The sequence below is a fragment of the Camelus dromedarius genome, chromosome 5 (assembly GCF_036321535.1).
Source record: "Camelus dromedarius isolate mCamDro1 chromosome 5, mCamDro1.pat, whole genome shotgun sequence".
In the NCBI taxonomy this organism is placed as follows: Eukaryota; Metazoa; Chordata; class Mammalia; order Artiodactyla; family Camelidae; genus Camelus; species Camelus dromedarius.
Genome location: NC_087440.1, coordinates 11,489,376 through 11,512,974, shown reverse-complemented (window position 1 = coordinate 11,512,974; position 23,599 = coordinate 11,489,376). Strand labels below are relative to the sequence as shown.

At 39.3% G+C, this 23,599-nt stretch overlaps 2 protein-coding genes across 5 annotated transcripts in view; both read right to left on the bottom strand.

The window, feature by feature from the left end:
• Positions 1 to 475: 475 nt before the first annotated feature.
• Positions 476 to 13,672, bottom strand: RSL24D1 (ribosomal L24 domain containing 1). The gene is made up of 6 exons (XM_010979594.3): positions 13,526 to 13,672; positions 9,583 to 9,696; positions 7,793 to 7,865; positions 6,612 to 6,675; positions 4,912 to 4,997; positions 476 to 3,679 (listed from the first exon to the last, which is right to left on the bottom strand). Exons 1-6 carry the CDS (start codon positions 13,604 to 13,606, stop codon positions 3,606 to 3,608), a joined length of 492 nt encoding a protein of 163 aa, XP_010977896.2. The 5' UTR covers positions 13,607 to 13,672; the 3' UTR covers positions 476 to 3,605.
• Positions 13,673 to 16,662: 2,990 nt separating this feature from the next.
• Positions 16,663 to 23,599, bottom strand: part of RAB27A (RAB27A, member RAS oncogene family) — a 60,517-nt gene continuing 53,580 nt past the window's right edge. For all 4 annotated transcript variants that reach the window (XM_010979590.3, XM_010979593.3, XM_031453012.2 and 1 more), the window contains one exon: positions 16,663 to 19,016. In XM_010979590.3, the coding sequence (XP_010977892.1) occupies positions 18,818 to 19,016 (199 nt within the window). In that variant the 3' untranslated portion in view covers positions 16,663 to 18,817. The remainder of the gene's footprint in view (positions 19,017 to 23,599) is intronic.

The window sequence follows — 23,599 nt, the reverse complement described above, 5'->3', positions numbered from 1 at the left end:
CCAAATAGCTCATGCAGAGCCTTCCTGGGATGTCTTGACATGTGAATGCTACAGCCAGACCCATAAATGCAGGTGTATCACCACTAGACAATTCGACCTAAGCAGCAAAATCAGTTTTGCAACCCAAGGTAAGCGCTGCTCTTCACAGCAAGTCTTCCCAACAGTGTAGATTTAATTAATGTCAGAGTCACAGGCTGCTTCCTTTCCTAACGTCTCTCTCTGCTGCTAATTTATTCTTTGTATCTTTCACTTTGCTGGTTATTTTAAAAATAAACTGCAGTACACTTAGCAAATGGCTACACACACACTTTCCATTTAGTCACATTTATCGAGCACCTTCCATGCACCAGGTACCTAATATATGCCTGGGATAAGAAACAGTCCCTCACTCTTAAGAGACCGTGATAGAAAAGGACTGCCTGGATTTGCTGCAGAGGATGGGGATGTCTAACAGTCAAGATTCTTTGTTACAAACTTTGGTAAAAGGAATTTATTGGCAGGATCACAGGGAGGCCACAGAATCAGTGGGAGCCTATAGAATCAGTTCACATAGCTGGTATATCCCAGGGATGGTCATGTGGTAGAAACATCACCTCCAACCCCTACATGATAGCTTCAATTAACATAGGAAACCGAGGGAGAGTATTCAAGCAGGATAGCTTAACTTAGAGGCTCATCCCATGGCACCAGAAGCTAGAGATTGTTACATTCACAACATAAAAGTCATTTCTCCTTTAAAAAGAAATTCATCAACAGACACAAAAATGATTCAAATCGACATGCGGCTGATTGGTACACTCAGTATAAAGACATGCGGGGTACAACTTGTGGGTTACCTTTTTAATTCTGCTATGTATCAGTAAATACAGACTTTAGGAAAATTCTTCCTATAGCCTTTGAAATTGATTTTTTATATATTTTTCCCCTTATTTCTTCAACACTCTTAAATCAGCAGGCTGCCATGTTAATTTTTACAAGGTGTAGCCTTCATTCAATGTTAGAATTTAATCACTCAGTATAAAGTCTGATGCCTTTTTCCAAATCTCCATTTAAAATGTAAGCTAAAGGACAAAAGGAAAAAATAACTTCCCATATGTCATATAAATTAGCCCTTAAAATTGTGGGCAATGACTCATTTTTTAAAATAATGCTGATGAACCAGAAATGTATTTCTTCCTCCCAATCTTCACAAGAGAATAGGGATAAGATGCTCTTAATAACTGAACTTTCCAGCTGATACAAAGGCTAAAATTAACAATTTAAACTATATATATATTCCTTCGTAGACTAAGTATAGCGCACTGAATTTAGCACAGCTAGCGCCAAACCCTAAGACCCTCCACCTTTCTCCCAAGTCAAAGCCCTTTGCTGTTAGTACGTTTTGTGTGGGCACAAAGCCAATCCTAATAGCTAACATTTTAACACTAGCTTACCTCTTAAAAAGGCTGAGATTTGTCCTATTACCGTCTCCATTCTTTTTTTCAGATGAAGAAACCAAAGCATAGTCAAGTGAGCACTGTAGCAATCACCTGGTCTTGTGAAGACTGCATCTGAGAGACTCTACATACATCCCCTCTACATATCTGCAGGGCAAGGTTGGAGACAGACAGGTAAGAACACAGATTCCTGCCTCCTCCATCTTCTGTTCCATGCGATAAAGGGGCAAGTTATCTACACCTAGTATTTTTCCATTTATAAAATTGGAATAATGCTTCTACTTCATAAGATAATAGGCTAGTCCTTCTCAAACTCCCATCTACAGGACGAACATCTTCCTAGGGTTTTTATTTTTAAGGAATGAGATTTTTTTTTTTTAATGTAAGAATTTTTTGCTGCACTCTAACAAGGTTTAAGACATATGTGTTAAAAAAAATTCTGAGAGAATACATTCTGTACAGAGTGTCTGGACAATTTTATGCTTTTATGTTATGCTAAATGGCCAGCAGAGGTCTGAACCAGACAAGGCGAAACAACAGTAGCCTAAAAGCACTGTGCCACACTACCTCTCAGGCAACACTTTCAAGGGGCAACTCATCCTCAGTGATCTGACCAGCTTAGAAAGCTGTGGGTGGATAAAAGCATGGCATTTGCATCCAAATACTTTATAGTAAGCGCTGGTATCTCAAAGTACTATGAAATCCTGACAGCTAAGAGAACTGTCTGAGATGCAATGTCAGCTCTTTGTTCCAGCTCAGTTTCCCAAAATTAATGATTTCAAAGCAACAGCCAAGCTGCTCCCTAACTAGCACAGGAGGAACTATTGTTTCCTAATAGTATATAATTTTTAAAATATTTATATTAAAACATAAATATCGTATAAAATGAAAACTTTAAGTAATTTTACAAATGTCTTTGTACACATATTTCCCCTAATTGTTACATCAATAATGTCATTTACAAATGAATCATCTTTTAAAAATAAGACAAAGTTGGAATTCAGGTCTTCTAAAATTCAGGTCTTGGTCTAATGATCAATCTATTTTTTTAATCTAATACTGAAATAAAAATATTGCCATTACTATGTAATTATAATTTTATAATGTATAATTTTTCTAAATTTTCTTCCTAAAAACATTAAAACTGAGTTACTTAATATTCTTAACATACTTAATCATAAATTACGTAAAAATATAGAAACATGAACCATAAAGTACACAGTTTTAACTATATCTCCTACTTCAGTAGTACGTGTGGGCAAAGTAATTTTCTTTCAAGTAATCAATAAGTCATACCTTTTATTTAGTACTTTTAAATAATAAATAAGTAGGCACTTACTTTAGAAACTACTGTATGTGCCAATAATGTACAATATGCTACCCATATGTTTAATTTTTCCAAAAACAATTAGGAGGTTTTTTTTTTTTTTTTTTAAGAAAACAAGAAATTTTAATAGGTACTGGATTCCTCTGATTCTAACTCATTGCTAGGCTCAAAAAAATAGGCTTTTTCTACCAAGAATCTGAAATTAGAATTGAGTATTCTCCAAAGCAGAAATTATAGAGTACAGTGCTATTTCAGGAACAGACTATTCAGCTCTCACCCCCAATATCCACAAATGCCTATCATAATAGTTAAACCAGGTCAAAATAGTCCATAATTAGGCTTCAATATAATATACTAGGCCATTATGTTCTAAGATGCTAATAAACCAAAACCAGAAATGTTGAAATCAAAAGATACTACTTGAGGCTACTTATCATATAGATTGTTACTTCCTTGTTGTACTCCTTCTAGAACATTAATAAAGGGAATATTTTACTGCAAAAAAATTTTTATTTTATATATCACTAGCCATGAATTTGTCATTAGTTATTATGTAAATGCTGCCTAGTGCCAGTAAACAAATGGCATGACCATTTTATGTCCACAATTCACCTCTGTATTTACAAACAGAATGTTCATGATTTATAAAAGGGTATCTATCAGTGGTTTAACGTTGAGATGCAATCTAGCATCCATTATATCTGGTGTTCTGCAGATAGCAACGTAGGAGAGAAGTATTTTAATCTCCTTTCCTTTGAGTGACCTTATGTAAAAAAAGAAATCAATAATTTAGAAGTTCTAGCTCTCCAAAGGAGATTATAGAAATGGTTACAGACAGGGTATTAAGAAACCTCTTCCATGTCCACATCCTCTTGTAATTTCTGTACCATTTTGTCTTCCAGCTGCTTTCCTTTGCCTTAAAAAAAATTTAAAAATAAACTTCATCAATTCAGTGCGACCTTACAGAACTCATATCAACACTTAAAAAAGGAATATTTAATGTTATTTTAAAACATCCAAGATTCTAAGTAGTTTAGGAATAGCAACTAAGCGTACATGAATCTTATGATATATCACAATTTACATATATTTGCTCATTTCACCCTCGTGACAACATACATTTTAAAGATGAGAAAACTGAGGCACAGAGATAGATGACTGACCTAGGTCACTCACCTAGTAAGTCCAGTAAGACAAAGAGCTGAGATGTAAAGCCCTGGCCATCTGGAACCAAGGTCTCTGCTCTTAACACTGTACTATGCACCTCAAAAAGGGTTACCTAAAAACTTAGATACCTAAAAACTTGGATAACAATGGTTCATTCTTACGTTTTTATCGCCTATAAGGGAGCCAAATGTGCCAGGATTTTATCTATTTTAATAAAATCTGGTACAAAAACAACCTACCTAGGACTTTTGCAAAAATCTACTCAATATGTGGTTACAGAATTTGACTTTGCTAAGGTTTAGGCAAAGCTAAATCTCACCAAAATTCCTCTCCCTTTAAGTAACCTGTATAAATAAGTAAACTGTAAGTAAGTAGACTGTACTCAGTGCCAGCTGCGTAAGACTGGTTTTCTAGTACCTCACAAAAGGAACTGTGCATACGAGCAACTGCCCAAATGAGTGTCTAGCTGTAAGGTATATAAGTACAAAGAGGAGTTTTAATATAAAACTTTAGTTTTGAAACTGAAGTATCAAAATCACCTAAAAAACTACAAAAGAACAGAGGCTCAGGCTCAAAGGGCCTGGACTTCAGTGTTTACATATAAAGTTATGTAAACCACGTAACTGCCACACAACCAAAGTATGCGAACTACTAATATAAAACACTGTCCATTAATCAAAACAGTTATGAGGAGAAGTCATCTATTACTACTCAATTCCTTCTGATTAACTTGGAGAGAGATCTTATGGAACCTAGGATTTTATGAAGGTAAAAGGAAACACTATATGCAGTAAATTGACCAGAACTGCAAAACACACTGAATAAATTTTTATAAATAACTCATAAATGAGAGAGAACATTTCCTGAAAAAAAGATTCACCCTTAAAAAGTTGTTTGGTATCCAATTACACAGACCACAAAAATCTAGACTTTTCGTTTCTCTACTTAAGGCAGAGAACATCTGTGTAGTGCAATACTCACCCGCAAGAGGGGCACGGATAAGATGGATGTTTTGCTTGACTTCTTTGATGTCCTGAACTTTCTGTAGCTCTTTATTTTTCTTCAACCTAGGACAAAACACATCAAGGCCAAAATTTCAGTTACTAAAACCTCTTTAAAAGACATCAATCCGTAATTTGTAAAAATTGAGACTGCAGCTAAGAATTAACAAGACTCAGATTATACACATACAGTAAAACAAATCTCTGTTAAAGTACCTATATCTTCTCCTCAAATGGAGAACACAGTCTAATTTCTTAAATCATTCAGTAATTACAAGAGCACAAAACACGTAAGACATTAAAAAAAAACAAAAAAGCTGACAGACTAGTTCTCAAGCATTTGGGCCCCTTTTGGTAATCCTTTAACACTTTTTTTTTTTAAGCCAGAAAGCTGTTGGCATGTGCTTCTTTTCTATGACAGACTTTTGTGGTGATTAGATCAAAATTGATTCTCCTTCTAAAGAAATAGCTAATTCCAAGCTGGGGCAAGGAAAGTGCAAGATGACACTAGAACATCTTGTTAGCCATAAAGTAAGAAAGCATTCAAAGAATGATGAGGAACCATCAAAATGACACAGAGTCCGCCTGGAGGAATTCCCACTGACCAACCAGGGGTACTCAGAACATCAAAATAAATAATGACAAAGAAATTACAACCCAATGAATACAATAAGAATCAATGAATATACACAGATATAATGTCAATAAAAGAAGAAATTTTACAGCTGAGAGAAAAGGAAAATGCTCCCTCACATAAAAAAGCCAATTAATAAATGGAGAAGAAATGATAAAATTTTAAAAAAATTTGGCAACCATCACAACAGTAACAGATTCAAGAAGAACTCTAATGGATGCTAAACCAGTAGGTACCAGTTTGAGGAGTAACAGGCTCCTTGCAGAGTCTCAATGTGTCTCCCACAAGATGTGAACTGATTAAAAAGGGGGGGGGGGGGGAGTAACTTTCCAGTGGAGAAAACTAGCAGACACCACCTTAACCAAGTGATCGAAGTTAACATCACCAGTAAGGGACAACATGCACCTCCTGGTACAATGCATAAGCAGCACACATGCCTGTGATACTCTGGCCAAAGGTGCCTGACCTGAACCTCATCATGGGGAAAACAGCAAACAAATTCAAAGTAAGGAACATTCTATAAAATAACTGACTTGTACTCTTCAAAAAGTCAACGTCATTCACAACAAAGGTGAGAAACTCCGGATTACAGGAACCTGAGGAGATATGACCACTAAATCAAATGCATGACCCAGGATTTTCTGCTGCTATGAAGGACATTATGGGAACAAATGGTGAAATCTAATAAGGTCTATAGATTAAATAATAGAATTTTATCAGTTTTAACCTTCTGATTTGGTAACTATACTGTGGTTACGCAAAAGCACGTTCTTATATTGTACACCTAAAACTAACAATGTTATGTGTATTCATCAATTTAAAATCCCACACACAAAAAACCCACATTCTTATTTTTAGGATACATACACTAAAGTACACTTAGGAGGAAAAGGCATCATGTCTTCAACTTACTACACAAAGAGTTAAGGATAAAGTACATGTGGCTAAATGCTAACGGAATATACAAGAGTTCTTTATACCATCTTATCAGTTTTTTAAGGTCTGAAGTTACATGAAAATAAAGATTTTTTTTTAAATGTTCATACCTGTTCATTATAAATTTAGCTTGGCGTTTCTGTTTGATCTCTTCAACTCTCTTCATTGCATCAACTACAAAAAAATTCATAAAAGTTAAATTTATGTATATTCAGGCAGGATGATTGTCATCAACAAAAGCATTAACAATAACTTCATTCTTTATTCTAATTTAGAAATGTGGAATAGGAATTTAAGCAATTCCAAATCGGCAGCCTAATTTTTTCCATGCAGTTCAGGAAGAGAAACAAGGCTTTAGAGGGTGTCAAATGCAACTACACACGCCCACGACATGCCATTTCCTCCCCTGAAGTCTCGTGACTAACTGGCAAAAAGGTGGTGAAAAGGAAGCCCTACCTATGATCCAATACAGACAGATAAAGCTGGTAGAATTCTAAGCCTCAGACACTTCTAGTTAACAAACCTCCACACCCAAGACTAGAAATGGCTAAGGCTGCATAAGCAGACATGTGGGAAGGAGAAAGGCAGGGCGAAGGGCTTCAAACAAAGAGACATACTGGAGTCTACAAGCTAGCTTAAGGAACCAAGTTTTATTACATATGGGAATTTTTTTAAATTAAAGCCTCTCCCTACTTAAATAAATAAATAAAACAAATATTTAAGCAGGTAAGAACTAAATATTGCTTTTAATTTCAGTTCATTGTTCAGCTTCATTGTTGCTTAAGTCAAGCACCTAAAAGTTCTCTTAGAAAATCTGTAATTATCACCTTACGTGCTGCATTTTTTAACTTAACAAAATCACTAAATTTTACAAGGTATGGATAATACAATATTTCTATCCCTAAACCAAATTATCTAAACTTGTAAGGTGTGTTACATTTTCTCTACATCTTAACTACACCACACTCACCCAGAAAAGTACTCTACATCTCTATTTACTTTTCAGATATTTGAATGTTTTTATATTTCTGTGTAGGCACTTCAAATACCAAATTTAATCATTATGTTATTTTTATAATGGATACATTCGCCAATTCTGAAAAGAATTTGAAGTAGCTTATAGTAAAAAACACAAATACAATAGAACCTTTACAATGAGGATAAAAGAATAAAAGCTAACCTATGAAAAAGAGAAGAATTTTAACATTTAAACAACCAACTGATATTAAAGTTATGATAATATCCCAAACCAGTGTCTCTTGAAAATTCCTGGTATTCCCTTGTGACTTACTAGTTTTATTCCATAGCTCTCGCTGGTATTTGACGGGTTGATTTCTACGTTTTTCAAATTCAAATGAATTATCCTGTAAGAGCAGGAAAAACATGGTTTTAAGAGAGGTAGAAAGGAAGCATTTAAGACTTTTTCTCCATTTCACAAAAGTTCCGAGTGTTTCAAGGCATGGACACATATTAAGATTTCCCCCAGGGTGACCCCAGCCAATAGAAGTTTTCATACTTTTTCTCCTTTAAACACCATGACATGCAAAATAGCCCCACTGAAAACATCTCTCTAGACATGATTCTTAAAGGAAGGGGAGAGGAGAGGACCGCCCCAATCCCTCAGAGGGGCATGTAACAGTCATGAGGATTATAAACAAACTAAAAAGCTTCCCTAAGTTTCCATTCCTAGATGAGACTCACAGCCAGAAAACTATGTATGAGACTGAACCATATGAAACTGCTGTTCTCCACAGACCAAAGAAAGTCAAACAAGGAGAATTGCACATGGTTCAACCAAAAAACCCAGCATGTTTATGTATTTCATTACCCATAAACCTTTGGGTTACAGCATAAAGGTATGAAACTACACATCTTCAAACAAATGTGGTGCTACTCTGCAGGACATGAGCTCCACCCTGAAATTCTTTAGGTCCCCTCCAAATGTAGTTGATATTTTGACAATCTTAATATCTTAAAACATGCAAAATAATTTTGGAAAAACTACAGATATTTCTTGGTTTTCAAATCTATCAGACTCAGACATATGGAACAGCATGCACCCTGCCCTTAGTTACTACATTTATATACACATGCTTCTGCTGAGATCAGAGTAACCTCAGCTACAACAAGGTACCTGGTCACCAGCAAATGACTACGACCTGGCATCCTTTCTTCACTCGTACAGCTGCCACCTGTATATGAGATGCTACATATCTACTCGTCCGAAATGAAAAGTATTTTTCTGACAAAAGTTTTATGATTTGGCCTTACATCTTGTCAAAAAAATATTCTTTATGTTTACTGAAAAACCTCTGGTGTTAAAGAAGCTGGGAAAGGGCTTCGTGGCGACTGCACAGAAACTGCCTTTAAGGAGTAGAGATGGGAAAGAGTCATGAGCTTGGGGGAAGAGGAACTCATGGAGGAAGGAGATAGTTTTAAGATCTCCCTCCCTCAAAAGCAGCTTGTGTAGCAGTTTCCACCTCCTCCCTCCACACAGGTCAAGTGTGGACAAGCTTCACCAGGTCCTCATACCAACCCAGTAACAGCTACGTGGTGATGGGGGCCCACCTCATGAAAGCCCCTCACCCCTGACTTCCCACTGTTCCTCCTTACACCAGCATTATTAACTAAGTTCTCCGCTGTCAGACCCAAAGTCCTCCTAAGGAAATCGAGAAACTGATAGTAAGTGAGTCTGTTACAAACCTCATCTGAGCCCTCACTGTTATTCAAAAATCTTTTAATCTCTTAACCTCCTTTCAAAATCCCTAAGTAGCAATTTCAACTTCACCTCAACCCATTTAAATGACTCTCCCCCTTGTTGCAAGAGCCAAAACTACTTTTTTATGAATAAGGAAAATCACTTCTACAAACTAGATTGAGAATTTTTTCCCTTTTCAGAATTCTACAGATTTATGGCTTGGGGATCACATGAGAGATTATTACTACAGCCAAATATAAATAAATCACTCACCAATCACTCTCTAGGAAGCCTGGTTATAGTTAACTAAATCACATGTCCTCTCCCCCAAAATTAAAATTTTGAAAACTGTAAACACGACTTTGATAACTAACTGCACTCACCACTGTGAGCTCTTTACCAGCTGCTTTCCGGAATGCTTTAGTCCATCTGACCTTGCGAGGATTGCGTTTCTTTTTGAAGTTTTTGTGACACTTAGACTTACAGAATCTGAACACCTACAAGAAAAGTAAGGTAAAATAGTGAAAAATAACTATTAAAAATGTTCATATCATAGGATGTTAGCCTTCCAGACAAAATACACTATAAAGTCTGAGAAATAACAGTGGTTCTCACTCACAACTGCTTCTACTTACTCACAGGACCATTCAGAAACGTGTGAGGCACATCACATAAAGCACAAATTGAACTATTTTTTGACTATCAAACATCATCACAACCAAAGGCTGAGAGTCCCAAAAATATGGTTAAAAACTACCATTTTAATAGAATAATAGTACAATCTTACTATGATCTTGGATGAAGGAAGTGATTTTAAGGAAAGTCATTTATTTAAATCCCTCCCCAATTTAGAATAAGTCTCGAAATTCACTTTCTATATACCTCGCTGAGGGGGTAAAAGTTTCAAACAACCATTCCAAAATCTCCTTTGGTTCTTTTCATCACTGCACAAAACAATTTCAAAAAAAAAAAAAAAAAAAAAAGGAAAGGTCAAAATAAGGTATAAACATTTCAAGCTAAGTAAGCTTGTATTTTATATATATAACACAAAGCGAAACACTCCATTTTATGTATCTGTTCTATAGGGACCTTCCTTCACCAAACACACAGGACACTATTTTCTTAGAAATGGTCAATGACAGATCAGTGTGATCTAGGCCCATACCTCCTGGAGAGCCCTCTCCTGGGACAGTTGAGTAAAAGCATGTCTATATTCTTGAATTAACTTCAAAGCAACTAGAAAATATGAGAACTACTGTAGTCTCCTGGAGTAACTCACTATAAAATCATTACTGGTAAAAATTTGAGTATTTTCAGCCCAAAGTACTATTACCTTTGCCTCCTATGTTTAATAGCTACTAGATAACTCCTAAACAAATCCCCATTTCTGAGATATATCTAATGAGAAGTTTGAATTTGTCCTGGGTCTCCTCAGTTCCAAAGAGAGCCAACGGGATGCTACTGGGAAGTCTGCTTGAACTCCATGTCTAATAGACGTCATCTGAAAAGCACAATGAAGTATCTGAAGAGACTGGAGTCACTGAGATGGGAAAATGATTCAATCAACAAGTAAGGAGCAGCTACTACGTGCTTGATGCTGTATTTGGTGCTACAAATACAATAACTAAAACATGATACCCTACCTTGAGTAGCTTAGTCTAGCAACGTGATTAAGTCTCATTTTGCAAACAAGAGAGATCAAGATCAGATAAGGACATAAACAACAGGATAAAAGCTATATACAATAATGAGGTATAAAGCAAGATGGAAACACACAATAAGGAAGTAGTTAAACCTATGGTGGGGTAGGTGGTGGATACAGATTGTATGTGAGACAAAGCCTCACAGGCTCTATTTTTCCTTTTAATGTAGTCCTCTGGCATCATCCTCAGTCTTCCACATGCAAACAAATGATCCATCTGAGGTTAAAGTTCTTCAGCGCTGTCTTATGCCGCTAATTCAACAAACATTTATTAAGCACATATTCAGACTTTGTATATTTTTTCTGTTTGCAAACTATAGAACTATGGAGCATTAACACACAAATTCTACTTTTAAGAGTTAGGAGGCTATAAAAGTAACAAGTGCCTAATCTGGAACTAGGGCAGGACGGCAGAAAGAAAGCTAAGACACCACTATCCTTTGCAAAGACGGAATGGATAGAGCTTATAACTAGACACAAGAGGTGAAAAAGTCAAGAATGACCCTCATGTTTCTAGCAAAACTGTCTAGATGAATGACAGTCTTAATTCAGAGGAAAAAGATCTGAGGCAATAAGGAACTCTCAGTAGGCTCACTGTTAAGTATAAACAGGATTTCCTCATCAAGTGGAAAAATTGAACTGGGAACTAGGGAGATAAAGATTTGGGAATCATCAACAAAGAAAAAATGAGGTACTTGTTCTTCATTAGTGCTTCAGGGCCTCTACTTCTTATTTCCCCATTCGGCTCTGTTCTGGATCCACTGGTCTTCCCTAGAGCAAGTTAGCTCCCAGCTAATTCAACACTGTCCTTGCTGGCAATATAGACTTCCTCATCAACCTGAACTTCCTCTGTGTCTGCCAGATCAACATCCAACTCTAGACAGCTCCCACTGTCCTTCCTAATTCTGATACTCAGCTCTGACAAACACTGATAGACAAAAAAAATCATAAAATCACGACGACCAGATCATCTACAAAGCCATCATGCCCACCATGGATGAGATTCCAATGTGGCAATCGTTTGATTTATTTCTTTAAATTCTTGGTCATGTTCCTAAGAGCAGGAATTCAAAATCTTCTACATGCTCTTTCAAGTTCCCAAACATAGGTTTGGTCCCTTACCCTCAGCAAGAACCCTTACTCCTATTTTGAGTTAGGTCAGTATCTTCCATTTTGAATACACATATAAGGAGATGAAGTAGGAACTGTAATTCTTTAGCACGTCAAAAATCAGTTCATTAGAGATTCTAAGAGCCTCTTCCTCTCCCGTCTCAAAGATTCCAACTCAACAGGTCTGGTGGAAACAAGCAATTAGTACTTTCTACAAGTGTCCGTGCTTCAGAAGCAAATATAAGAGAGGTCAAATCCTGAGAAATCCAAGGTGTTAAACAGAAGAATGAGATATGTTCTGGTATAAAAAAGCAAATCCATGTATCAATGTCAAGTCTTTCATAACGAAGCCTTATACAGTGGGTCCCCAACTTAAGATAGTTCGATTTTACGATGGCGCAAAAGTGATACACGTTCAGCAGAAACCGTAATTGAAATTTTGATCTTTCGCTGGCTAGCAAAGCTTGGTACCACTCTCATGTGATGCTGGGCAGCAGCAGCAGACCAAAGCCCCGTCAGTCAGCCACAAGATCATCATCAATACACTTAAAATCATTCTGTTTTTCAATTTCAGTACAGTATTTAATAAGTTACATGAGCTAGTCAACACTTTATTATAAAATACGCTTTGTTTTAGATTATTTTGCCCAACTGTTGGTTAATGTAAGTGTTCTGAACATGTTTAAGGAAGGTTAGGCTAAACCATGATATTCAGTAGGTCAGGTTTTTGCATTTCGATTTACCATGGGTTTATCAAATTAACCCCATGTAAGTCAAAGAAGTTGTATTTCTATGTTTATCCTAAGTCTGTATCTGTATGTTTATAACTTAAGTTTATAGAGGTATCTTTTTAATACAGATTTATATTTGTATTTACAGCTCTACCCCAAGCTATCTACATTCCTGTCACATCCTTAAATAGAGGTGTAACTGCTCCACTCTGTGCCTTTGCTCAAACTGTTCGTTTCCCTTCCACCTAGAATGCCTCTTTCTCAAGTTCTTAAGGAAAATGTCGTCTCCTTTCTGTGCCTTTTCACGTACGACCCTTCCCTATTCGCCTCCAAGAACTCCTTAATACGGAACTCTACTATTAGGTCATATGCAACATTTCTACCGATCTCACTGACCCCAAGACTTAGTCACCTGTATACACACGGACCTCAGCAATGATGCTTGACTGCATTCAATAAGTTTACCGAATTGAAGAACTTGGCCCTTGTACAAAGTGGCCACACAGACCCCCAGCCTCCCCGCTGGCGCTGGCTGGGATCGCTCCTAAACCTCATTGCTGCCAGCCTCGCCCCAGGGCTGCCTAGTGACCAGCTCCGGTCGGGACGCCAGCAAGGAGAAACTCTGCAAGCGGGAAGACGAGGAAGGAACCCCCAGTAAAACCACCCTCGAGCGCAGAAATCCCGGGCCAAACGCCCCAAGCGCAGAGGAACCCCGCACCAAGCGGGCGCGGCCTCAGGCCCGCGGAAGCGCAAGGCAGCCCGCGCTGCTCTCGGCCGCCTCACCTTGCAGTCGTTGCGGACGAACATCATGCCGTGGCCTGGATAGATGGGCCCCGAACAGAAATAACACTTCTCAATCCGCATGTTGAACGCGCGTGACTCCCCGCCGACCGAACGCCGAGTTTCGGGGGAAGTGACGTAGCCCCGTCACAGGAAGTGGTTCTCGTCCCAATGCTCCACCCGTCCTCGGCTCTCGCGAGCCTCTGGCAGGCGATCCGAACGTGATAGCGCCTTCTCGCGGCCGCGCAGGCCAAAGCACCGACGTTTGGCGCAGGCGCAGTGCAGAGTCGGCCCTGTCGCCCTCTCTGAACTCGGTTTATAGCGCCTAGTGTTCCTCTCCAGCATGTTATAAATCATCAGCATTTACTCATGTCTTATGTATCTTGTTTCTGGTTTGTGCATTTCCCCAGCGGCTCTCCACACTCGGGCTGTCTCTAGGAACTCCTTTCCCCGCCGTCGGCCCCAGCCCCGCCCCTGATTCCGGTCCAGGCTGTCTCGCCTGGTGTCCGCGGCGGGAGCCGGGTCCGCCCTGCAACCTGAGCGGTTGTCTCGCGCTCCGAGGACTTACCCGGCAGTATTTTAGAGACTTGTATACTGTTCACCTTTACCCCCCGCCTCCGCCTTCTAATTAATATACGTATGTGGTAAAAGCTGACATTCTCAAAGGAAACTAAGATTCCTTCCCCCCAACCCCAGGCCTCCTGTCCTCTCCAGTGGCAGTCACTCCTTTTTATTACCGACCAGAGGTTTTCTGTGCACAAACATGTTTACCTGTGTATGTGCGCGTCTCCAGTCCCTCTTCTTTATAGAACTAATGAGCATCCTGTTCACGCTTTTCTGCATCTTGCTGTCATCCGCCGCCCCTCCATGGAATGTGAGCTCCATGAGAGCAGGGGTATTTGTCGTTTTATTTACAGTTCTATTCCCAGTACCTGGAACAGTTCCTGGCTCATAATTAAGCATTCAATACGCATTTTATTATCAACGAATACTTAACATTCTTTCCCAGTTACATATGCTCTTGTAGGAAGGTATTTTAATTGGTCTGGACATGTCTTTCTTTTCTTTTGACATAATAAACATCCTGATTTTTTTTTTTCAAGAGAGTTTATATGTATAGAACTGCTGGGTCCATATACACTTAAAATTTGGTAGATAGTACTAAACGCCTTCCAAAAGGTATTACCAATTAACATTCAATAACAACGAATAAGATGCCTATTTCACCATATCTTTGTCAAAGGTGATCTTTGCCAACCTGAAGTTAAATTTCTTTCATTATTATTTTAACTTGCATTTATTTAATTAGGAAGGGATTGGGAATCTTGACAAATGTTTGAAATCTATTCTTTCCTCTGAATTGCCTGTTTTTGTCTTTTACACAGTTTTCTACAGAGTTGTTGATTTTTAACAGCAGTATTTGTAATTTATGTTCAAAAGTTGTCTTTTTTAACTTTAGAATTAGTTTCTATACCTATAATCTGCAAATACATGTTTTCCTTTTATCTGATACTTATATTTATTTTTCTTTGCTAATCATTTGACATGCAATTCCTGAACAATGTTAATAACGAAGACACAGACCAGAAATTGTAGTAATAAACATTTGCCCAACACCTCCTTGTCAACCAAGAGACTGAAAACTATTTTACTTGTTTGATCTTCTCCCTCTTAACCCCCCAGCAATCACAGAAGCGCCTCATCAGTCTTCCCCAGCTCTTTACACAGTTCCTTCCCCACTCTGTGTTATCCTGCTACTTGACCAAGAAATGTCCTGCCCGTCTCACCAACATGATAACCCAGCTTCACCCTCTTACCTTCAGTGTCAGAGGCCACATCCCTTACCTGTGTTCTTAATCCCATACCTTAAGGCTTCATCTGAGACTCTTCCCTCAGCCTCCGAGCTCACTCAGTGCTTTGCTTTAGGCTCAACAGGTGAGTAGCCAGTTTCCTTCTTACTGGCTTTCCTTTACTTTCTCAAGAGATCAGCAGTTCATTTTAAAAAAATGTTCATTATATTTTATCCAGCATTATCTAAGTGCTTTACATTGGGAGAGGTTTCCAGTTACATAGTCACCGGTACTGCCAAAAGTAGAAAAACAATATAGAGATTTCCAAGTTCTAAAAGGCAAACAAAATATGCCTTACTGAACATTGCTTCAGTAGACTGTTAGCTATGCTGACATCAACTTCAAAAGATCAGAATGTACCTCTCAGATTTTCTAATTTCTCTTTTTACAAGGGATATAATACAGACTTACTACATGGGAGCCTTTTTTGAAGTTATTTTCAAATTCCATTCCTGTCTTTGAACATTAGTAGTGAATCCTATTTTGAAAGCTCTTTCTGATGCATCTTAAGTCCTTTATTCAGTCCACCAATAACTATTTCAGTATCTATCGTGTACCACGACTTTTCTGGGTAGTGGCAACACAATTTTGAAGAAAACTTCCTTAGTCCCTGTCCTCATGGAGCTTATATCTTAGTGGATGGAGACAAACATACAAACAGAAATGCGTGGTGATAAGTGACATGTACAAAAATCAAAGCAGGGTAACAAAGCAGTAGGGGACAGACACTTCTCCCATGAGGGAGAAGTGACTGCTACTTTACCTAAGGTAATCAGTAAAGTGCTTCTGGACAAAGTGATACCTGAACTGTCTTAAAGGATGGGAGAGGGAGCCACGCAGATATACAAAAGACTAGCATTCCAGACAGAGGGAACAGCAAGTATTCCTGAAGCAGGAACACACCTGACTGCTCCAGGGAGGCCAGTATCCCTGCCGAGGAGTGAATGAGGTAGACAGTACGGAAATAAGGTTAGAAAGTCCATCTCCCCACATATCCCCTCATCATCCAATCAAGAAGTACACCCTTCCCAAGGTCTCTTGTATTCATCTGTTAGTCCCAGTCTTAGTTCATGCCCTTACCATCCTTGTTTTGAGAACAGCACTGTAGGTGCTCCATCAATGTTTGACGATAACATATTTGAATTACTTGTCCAGGATATGCTGTCTTGGCTGGTCCTTCATCAAGCACGTAATGGAATTTGTGTCCCTGAATTCGGTTTCCTTTAGTATTATGACCTCTGGTTTGAAACTTTATCGTGATAGGAAATGAAGTTATGTTCATATGCAAACTTGACAGATTAAACCACTTTTTTTTTATTGTACGTGTAATTGGCACAAAGTTCACTGAAGATACACTTCACTTTTACACAAGCTTGTAAATAGAAAAATACATTGACTCACAAAAAGGTGGGACTTCAATATCAACTAAAACCAATGATTTCCAAAGAGAATACAAGTAATTTATTTCAATAATTAAAGACGGCTCTTGTGTGTGTACTGTATCATGTATACAGTTAATTGTGTATTATGTTTAAGGCCAGTGGAATCTGTAACTAACTGCTCATTTGGTTCCCGATAGGCTGAAACATACAGATATTGTCTTCTTTTTAACAATACAAATAAACCATATAAAATGTTCCCTGATATGTAGCTATAAAATTACAATTTACTTCACTTAAGCCTTATGGTAACTTTAGGAGGCACTGCTGGTGATTATGGCCCTGCGCCTGAAATGTCTGGATCATTTCCTCACTGGGATACACAATTCAAATGCACGGGACTCAAAGACTTCTTAGTATTCACAAAAGCCCTCATTTCAAAGATAGAAATGTGTAAGATCTTAGTAAGCACAGCTAAGTTTTTTTTAGGTAATCCTGGAAGGCAGTGGCAAAAAAACAAAAAACAAAAAAAAGCAGGACAGGTGCTCAATAAACAGCCATTGGAAAATTATCATATAAAAGTCAATACTTTCCATCACAGTTGTATTTTTCTAATTATCATTATGCCAAACATTTGCCACCACAAAATACATTCATTTCTATTCCTTATTTAAATCGTAATGAGTGGTATTTCTCCCTATATAGCCATTAAGCTCCTTGGAAATTGTAATCTACTTTACTTAAACTACTTTAATAAATAAGAATTTTCCCCCTTTGATTTTATAAACAACTGCCATGAAGCATATTTTGAAACCACCTTTAATTTGGTAAAAAGACACTTTGGCAATGCAGAAGAGAACACGACCTTGGCAAGATCCAGCAAATGCAGTAAATGCCCATGACCTCAATGGAAAATATGGGCTACAGAACACTTCATTTGTCTTACACTGAGCTAGAGTATGAGTCACTGCTTAAACACAAACATCCATCTTCCACCAGAGAGTAAACAGATATTTTATGGAATTAGAAACTAATTCCTTCAATTCTACCGATGTGAAAATAAAACAAGTGGCAAATGTCAACACTCTAGAGCCTGATGGTGAAGACAGAGGATTAGTGGTTCACAAGCTAATTGAACCTGCTGTCAGAGGATGCCGGCCCAACATTATAAATGTGAAGAAAAAGGAGCTAAATGTTTGCTTATCACAAATAACTTCAGCATAAGCACCAGCTGTGCTCAGATGTAGCCAGCACACAGGCCAGGTATAAATGCACAACTCACGGTGAACTAAAGCCACAGACGTCTAGTTCCCTGACCCGACAATCAACCCTTGAGAGCAATGGAATCTAGCAGGGAGCCAGAAGTCTCGCTTCGGTTGTTCACACAACATGAAGCCACCTTGTCCCTCACCCCCAACCACCTTCCCACCAACAATAGTCACAGCGAGTATGTAATTGGTTAATCCAGTTTACCCAGGGTCCGTCGATATGGCCAATAATTGGTCCTATATTCATTTTACAGAGAATGCGTGCATAAATTAATGCTCAAGGACCACTGAACCATGGTTTGTGGATATTCTTATTCAACATTCAAATGGTCTAGATGGCATTTTTGAAAGTCACCTGGGGTACAAGCAGGGTTTTTTAATTTGGATTCAAGTCTGCTAGTTTTATAACTGCATCTAAGATCTTGAATGTGAGACTGGGCCTGTCTATGTTAAGGCAGGTGACAGGATCTTCAGTTAAAATAAACAGAATCACTGCACTGTTCCGGGACTATGAAATCCTGAATCCTTGAATGATCTACTGCTGTGTGTGAAGGTTTTATAAGGCACTTTTGGGTATGAGAAATAGTTCTCCTAACTCCCAGGCTGAATCTTAAAGAAATATATACAAAGCTGCAGCAAATGAATTTTTGAACTGGTTGCTTCTCTGATAGGTCTGATTGGGATGGTGAGAAGCCATCTGCACAAAATGCTCGTTCATCTCTCTCTGTGCCCTGTATCCCCCATAGAGAAGGTCACAGACATGGGCCGCCTGCATTACTGTGGAGCTCACTTGACTCTTCAACAGCCACACGACCCCTTCTCCTTTTCTTCACTCAGCGGGTCTGCAGAGGTGTGACCGTTGGAGCGCACCACGCCTTCGGGAATCCAGGACTTGTCCACACACCTTTCCATCCGCTTCATGATCAGGTCCAGGAGCGTCTCGATCGCTTGGCTTATGTTTGTCCCTGTGGCAGCGCTAGTTTCAAAGTAGGGGATTCTGGAAGAAAGCAACAACTCGGGTGACAATGTGTGCAGGGAAAGGACAGTGACCTGGGCCCTTACCATTCAACTTGGAAAATCGGAAGAATACACACACACAAGACCACAAAAACATTTCCCCACCCAGGGCAGAATGAAAAGGAAAAAGATAATAAAACAGCTGACACTGCATTCCTAACAGAGATCTAAAACTTCTGGAAATTTTTATTCCCATTTCACAGACAACTAAACTGCTGCTCGGAAAGATGAAGTAACTTGCCAGATTTCATAATGCTAGAAGTAGCGGAGTTAGGATGGGAATCCACAGCTATTGGATGCCAGGGTCACCAACTGAACCATAGGCTCTACTGGTTCCAAACTTATGTCATATGAGGATTTCCAAAACAGAGAAATCTCTTTCACTTGCTGCACATGAAAACAAAAACGCTGATGTGAGAGAGATATCAGAGGTCCCTGGCTGTTCTTGTCAAAGGCTTTGCCTCTTGTCAGCTCCAGGCTGTATGCCTGGACCACCCACTGGAAGACACTCCAAATGCCACAGCACTTCAGAGTTCCTCAAGTGTATCAACGTTAAGTATGTTTGTTTTGTTATCTCAGTACCTGTGGTACAGGTGTCATTTTTTAGTAACTCACAAAGCATCATTTCAAAACAATAAGGCTACTTTTCACAACATCTTGAGACATCAGTCCTCTTGTGGTGGTCACCCTTCATACACTAGAGGTGGTCTTCGTGAGGGGATTAATCAATCACCTGCCAAATTTTTCCTTCTGCTTAATAAAGTCATGGAAATGCTGAGAAAATTGTATTTTCTTCAAAATATCGATTTCATCTCCACCACTTAGTAAGGAATCTGACCAAAAATGCTCTTAGAGGTAAAAACTACAACAGGAAGTTGTTTTAGCACCTCAGAGAGTCCTGCAGCTGAATTCAGTAACATATTCCCTACATTTATAGAGACTTGAAAACCCATCTCTGTTACTCTGATATGTGTAAAGGGCTTAGCACAAGCCTAGCATCCAGCAAGTGATACATAAATGTTCAAATGCTCTTTTAGTCTCTAAAAATAATACTTTGCTTTTCCTAAAACTTTCTAGGCAAAAATTTAGTAATCTTAGCTTAAATCCAAGAGGATCAATTGTCCCCCTTTTACCCTCAGAGGCAGTGATATTGCTCCTTCTCTCCACGTGGTGGCGCTAGTGCAGCAGTACTAGGGAGCCGTATGGCCAAACCTTTGGAAAAAAATCCTGGGCAGCTAATTTTGATATCAATCTGTAAACGACAACTTTATGGCCTTTTGGAACACATGCAGAACATCAGTTTTGGTGTGCCTTTAAAAAATAAATCACAAACTTTAAAATTAAAAAATGAGCAAAGGGACAGCTTGAAATCAATGAAGGAGGCATTTATTAACATTTGCAGTTTTTCACTGAGGTATCTATATCTGGTTCATGACATAGGTCAGGATCCACATTCAGATGGTATCTTTTGTTTTACTTATTTCCAGAAAACTGGAAGATCCTAGATCCCAAGTAGAGGTTGCCAAGAGTAAAAGCAGTTCAGGTGATTCTGTCAAATGATTGTAGATATTTGGTTCACATGTGGATACAGAAATTATGGAGAAATTTTTCACCAAAGTGAAAATGGAGACTCACTGCTTTTCATAGACTTCTGGATGCTAAGTGAACAATCATTTACAGGAAACGGTTGGTGTATAAACTGTTCCAACCTGGGAGATTGTGCCCAGTGAAATTCAGAGCCTCTACTGAGTTGTGTGGAGCTTTGGACATCAGTCTTGCATGCTCAGTTGTACCTCATGTGTGTGGTTTTAAAAACATGCCCAATGACACACCATTAATTTGCTTCTTGTATAAAGGAAGGATGTCATCAAGTTTGCAGAGAATCAAACTATCAGAGATCAAGCTATTCATACCACATTTCATCTAGTTTAGGAATATAAGACACTGAGGAATCTACTGAGCTAAACTACGTGAAATCCCAGAAATGGCCTGTACTCACTCATTTCACTGATGTTGCACTTGTTCTAGAGAAACTTGATTGGTTTACCAGATGCATTACTTTATTGTGTTAGGAAGGGACCTAAGAGCTTCATGTTACAATCTAACTAAATTTTATTTAGAAAGAAAAAAAAAAAGGAAAGAGAGGTGAATGGACTCTCAGTCTACTTAAGATAAATTTTCTGATATTCACTATCATGCATCCAATTCACCCTATTTCTGGCTGCTGCATGAAGTCCTCATTCTTAGATTTACTTGCCCCAGCAGACACATATGTTTCATATTTGCACTGTACCATGTTTTTATTAGGTTTGCCAAGTTTTTCTGAGACATGGTATTTCTTTCCCAAATGCACATATATTTCAGAAAACCACTTATGAACCAATGATCCATTTTTATGAATTGACAAGAGAAGGAAGCACAATAGCAACCAAAAAAATGCAAGTTTATCAAACATGCAAATGATACGAAGATATAAATTGTACTGTTTTCTGGCTATTTGCACATAGATGAACTGACCGATCTAGTCCTGTAGTGAATGTGCAACCAATGAAAAAGTCACAATTATTAAAAATGAAGAAAGATTTCTGGGAAAATAGTTACTACACATATATGTCAAACTGGTGAAATGCATGTGAACCAAACTTTTCCATCACACCTTCCCCTCAAACTGCCAAACAGCCTAAAGAACTATATTTTCTGCTTCCTAAGTCCTAAGAGAAGTCTGTTTCTATCCTTTCCCATTCTTTTCCACTTGTTTCAATTAACTCATCTGCTAATTTCTTCTCCTCACTTTCACTCAATTCCAAAACTTTACACTGAGCCCTTCTTATGAAATACTCCCCCGATCGTACGAGCTGGGCACAGAGGAAAGACAATCCCTGTTATTCCCAGACTCCCCATACAGACAGAAGGCAGGGTCGGCTCTTTGATACCAGGGAGGATGTGGAATCGTGAGAACCAGCACAGAGGAAACAGCCAAGGGCTGGAGAAGCCCAGAGGAGGGTTGGAATTCAGTCCAGACTGCCCCGCAATGCTATGCTGCAGAATAGACTTGTCTGATGTTACTAACACACTTCCCAAAAGCATGGTGTGGGTCCAAGCCTCCATTGCTCCATCACTCACTTCCTCCTCACCCCCTTGCAACACAGCCAGCCCCAGTTTCAACCCTTCAGAAACCTCCCTGGTATTTGCTCCCTGCCTCCCTCCCTCCCTCCTTCCACCTGCCACACAAGTGCCTCTCAAGGGAGAAGCAGGGCTTATCAGGTGACCAGAATCACCTCCACTTCAGAGTCACCTCCCTCAGAGGTTCTCAGTCCCTGCTCACAAGAATCACATGGAGAGCTTTTAAAAGACACCAGTGCCCAGCCCCCACCGGTGGTGGCTGTGTCATCTGTCAGTCCGCAAGATTGAACAACATTTCCCAGAATTCCCGTTCCAGCTAGGGTGGACCACAGAGAGATGCAGGGGAGATGTGGAGGGCAGAAGTGAAGCAGCAGCTGCTTATCTGCTGGCTCATCTCATTGACACAAACCAGCAACCAGACCTGCTGTCTTTCCACCTTCCCCCAGATCCTCCGGCAGCCTCCCTAACTCCTGGGCCAGGTGTGTGCGTTTAGCTCTGTGACAAAGGGCCCTGGCTCCTGGGGGATGGACACCCACACCACCCAGGTCAGAAGCCACGAGAACTGACACCATCAGTCCATCATTATGGGTCCCAGCTGGTTCTTGCTCTCCTCCACTTTAAATTCATCTTCCCCTCTGACTGCCTGCCCTGTGGACTTCAAGCTTCAGCATCAGACACAAAACAACACTTTACAGAGACTGCCTAATGAGCTCCCAGAAATGCATACAATCGAATCCCTGTAACAAATCCAGTTATACTGTTAGAGCAGACAGACAGCTAGATACGAGCGGAGAAAGGGGGACACACAGGCCAAATGGCAGGAATTGGGCAAAAAAGGAGAGGGGCCAAATGCAGGAAACCCTACTTCATGTAAACAACGGGGGCCCCTCAGCAGACAAAAGCAGGAACCTCTGGGCTGATAAGTGATCCCACATTTTGGAGTGACAAGTGGCCTACAGGCTGACAAAGAAAGGTGGGAAAAGGCAGGAACCTCCAGTGTCTGAATATAACCTTTTGCTCATTATGCCCTCATTACAATAAAATTAGCCTTGCAGATTAGAAGGACCCATCATGCACCAACACCATGATACTTCAGATCCAGACTAAATAAGGACAAAAGCTCCTCCTCCCCTCAGAAAGGTGGAGATGGGATAAAAATCAGGGACTATGACCCCAAACCCTTCCCTCCCCAGTGAATAGTCTGTCCATTCATTTTTACACTCTGTGTAACCAACTTGCCAAAGAAACTCTAGGCAGCTGCTCACCTGAGCCCGCCCACTCACCCCTGAGTGCACTGTCTCATCCCTTAATAAATCCTCACTTTGCTCTCTTAACCTCCGAGTCTCATCTCTGAATTCTTCCTGTGATGAGACAAGAACCTGGTCACCAGCAACAGTATGTGGGTATATTTCTTCAATGATCTTACCTGTTAAACCGCTC

Coding starts and splice junctions, on each gene's coding strand:
- RSL24D1 (XM_010979594.3), bottom strand. CDS start 13,606: ATGCGGATTGAGAAGTGTTATTTCTGTTCGGGGCCCATCTATCCAGGC. Junction 9,697..13,525: donor TCGTCCGCAACGACTGCAAG/GTGAGGCGGCCG, acceptor CTTTTCTTGTAG/GTGTTCAGATTCTGTAAGTC. Junction 3,680..4,911: donor TATCCGTGCCCCTCTTGCGG/GTGAGTATTGCA, acceptor ATTTTTTTTAAG/GCAAAGGAAAGCAGCTGGAA.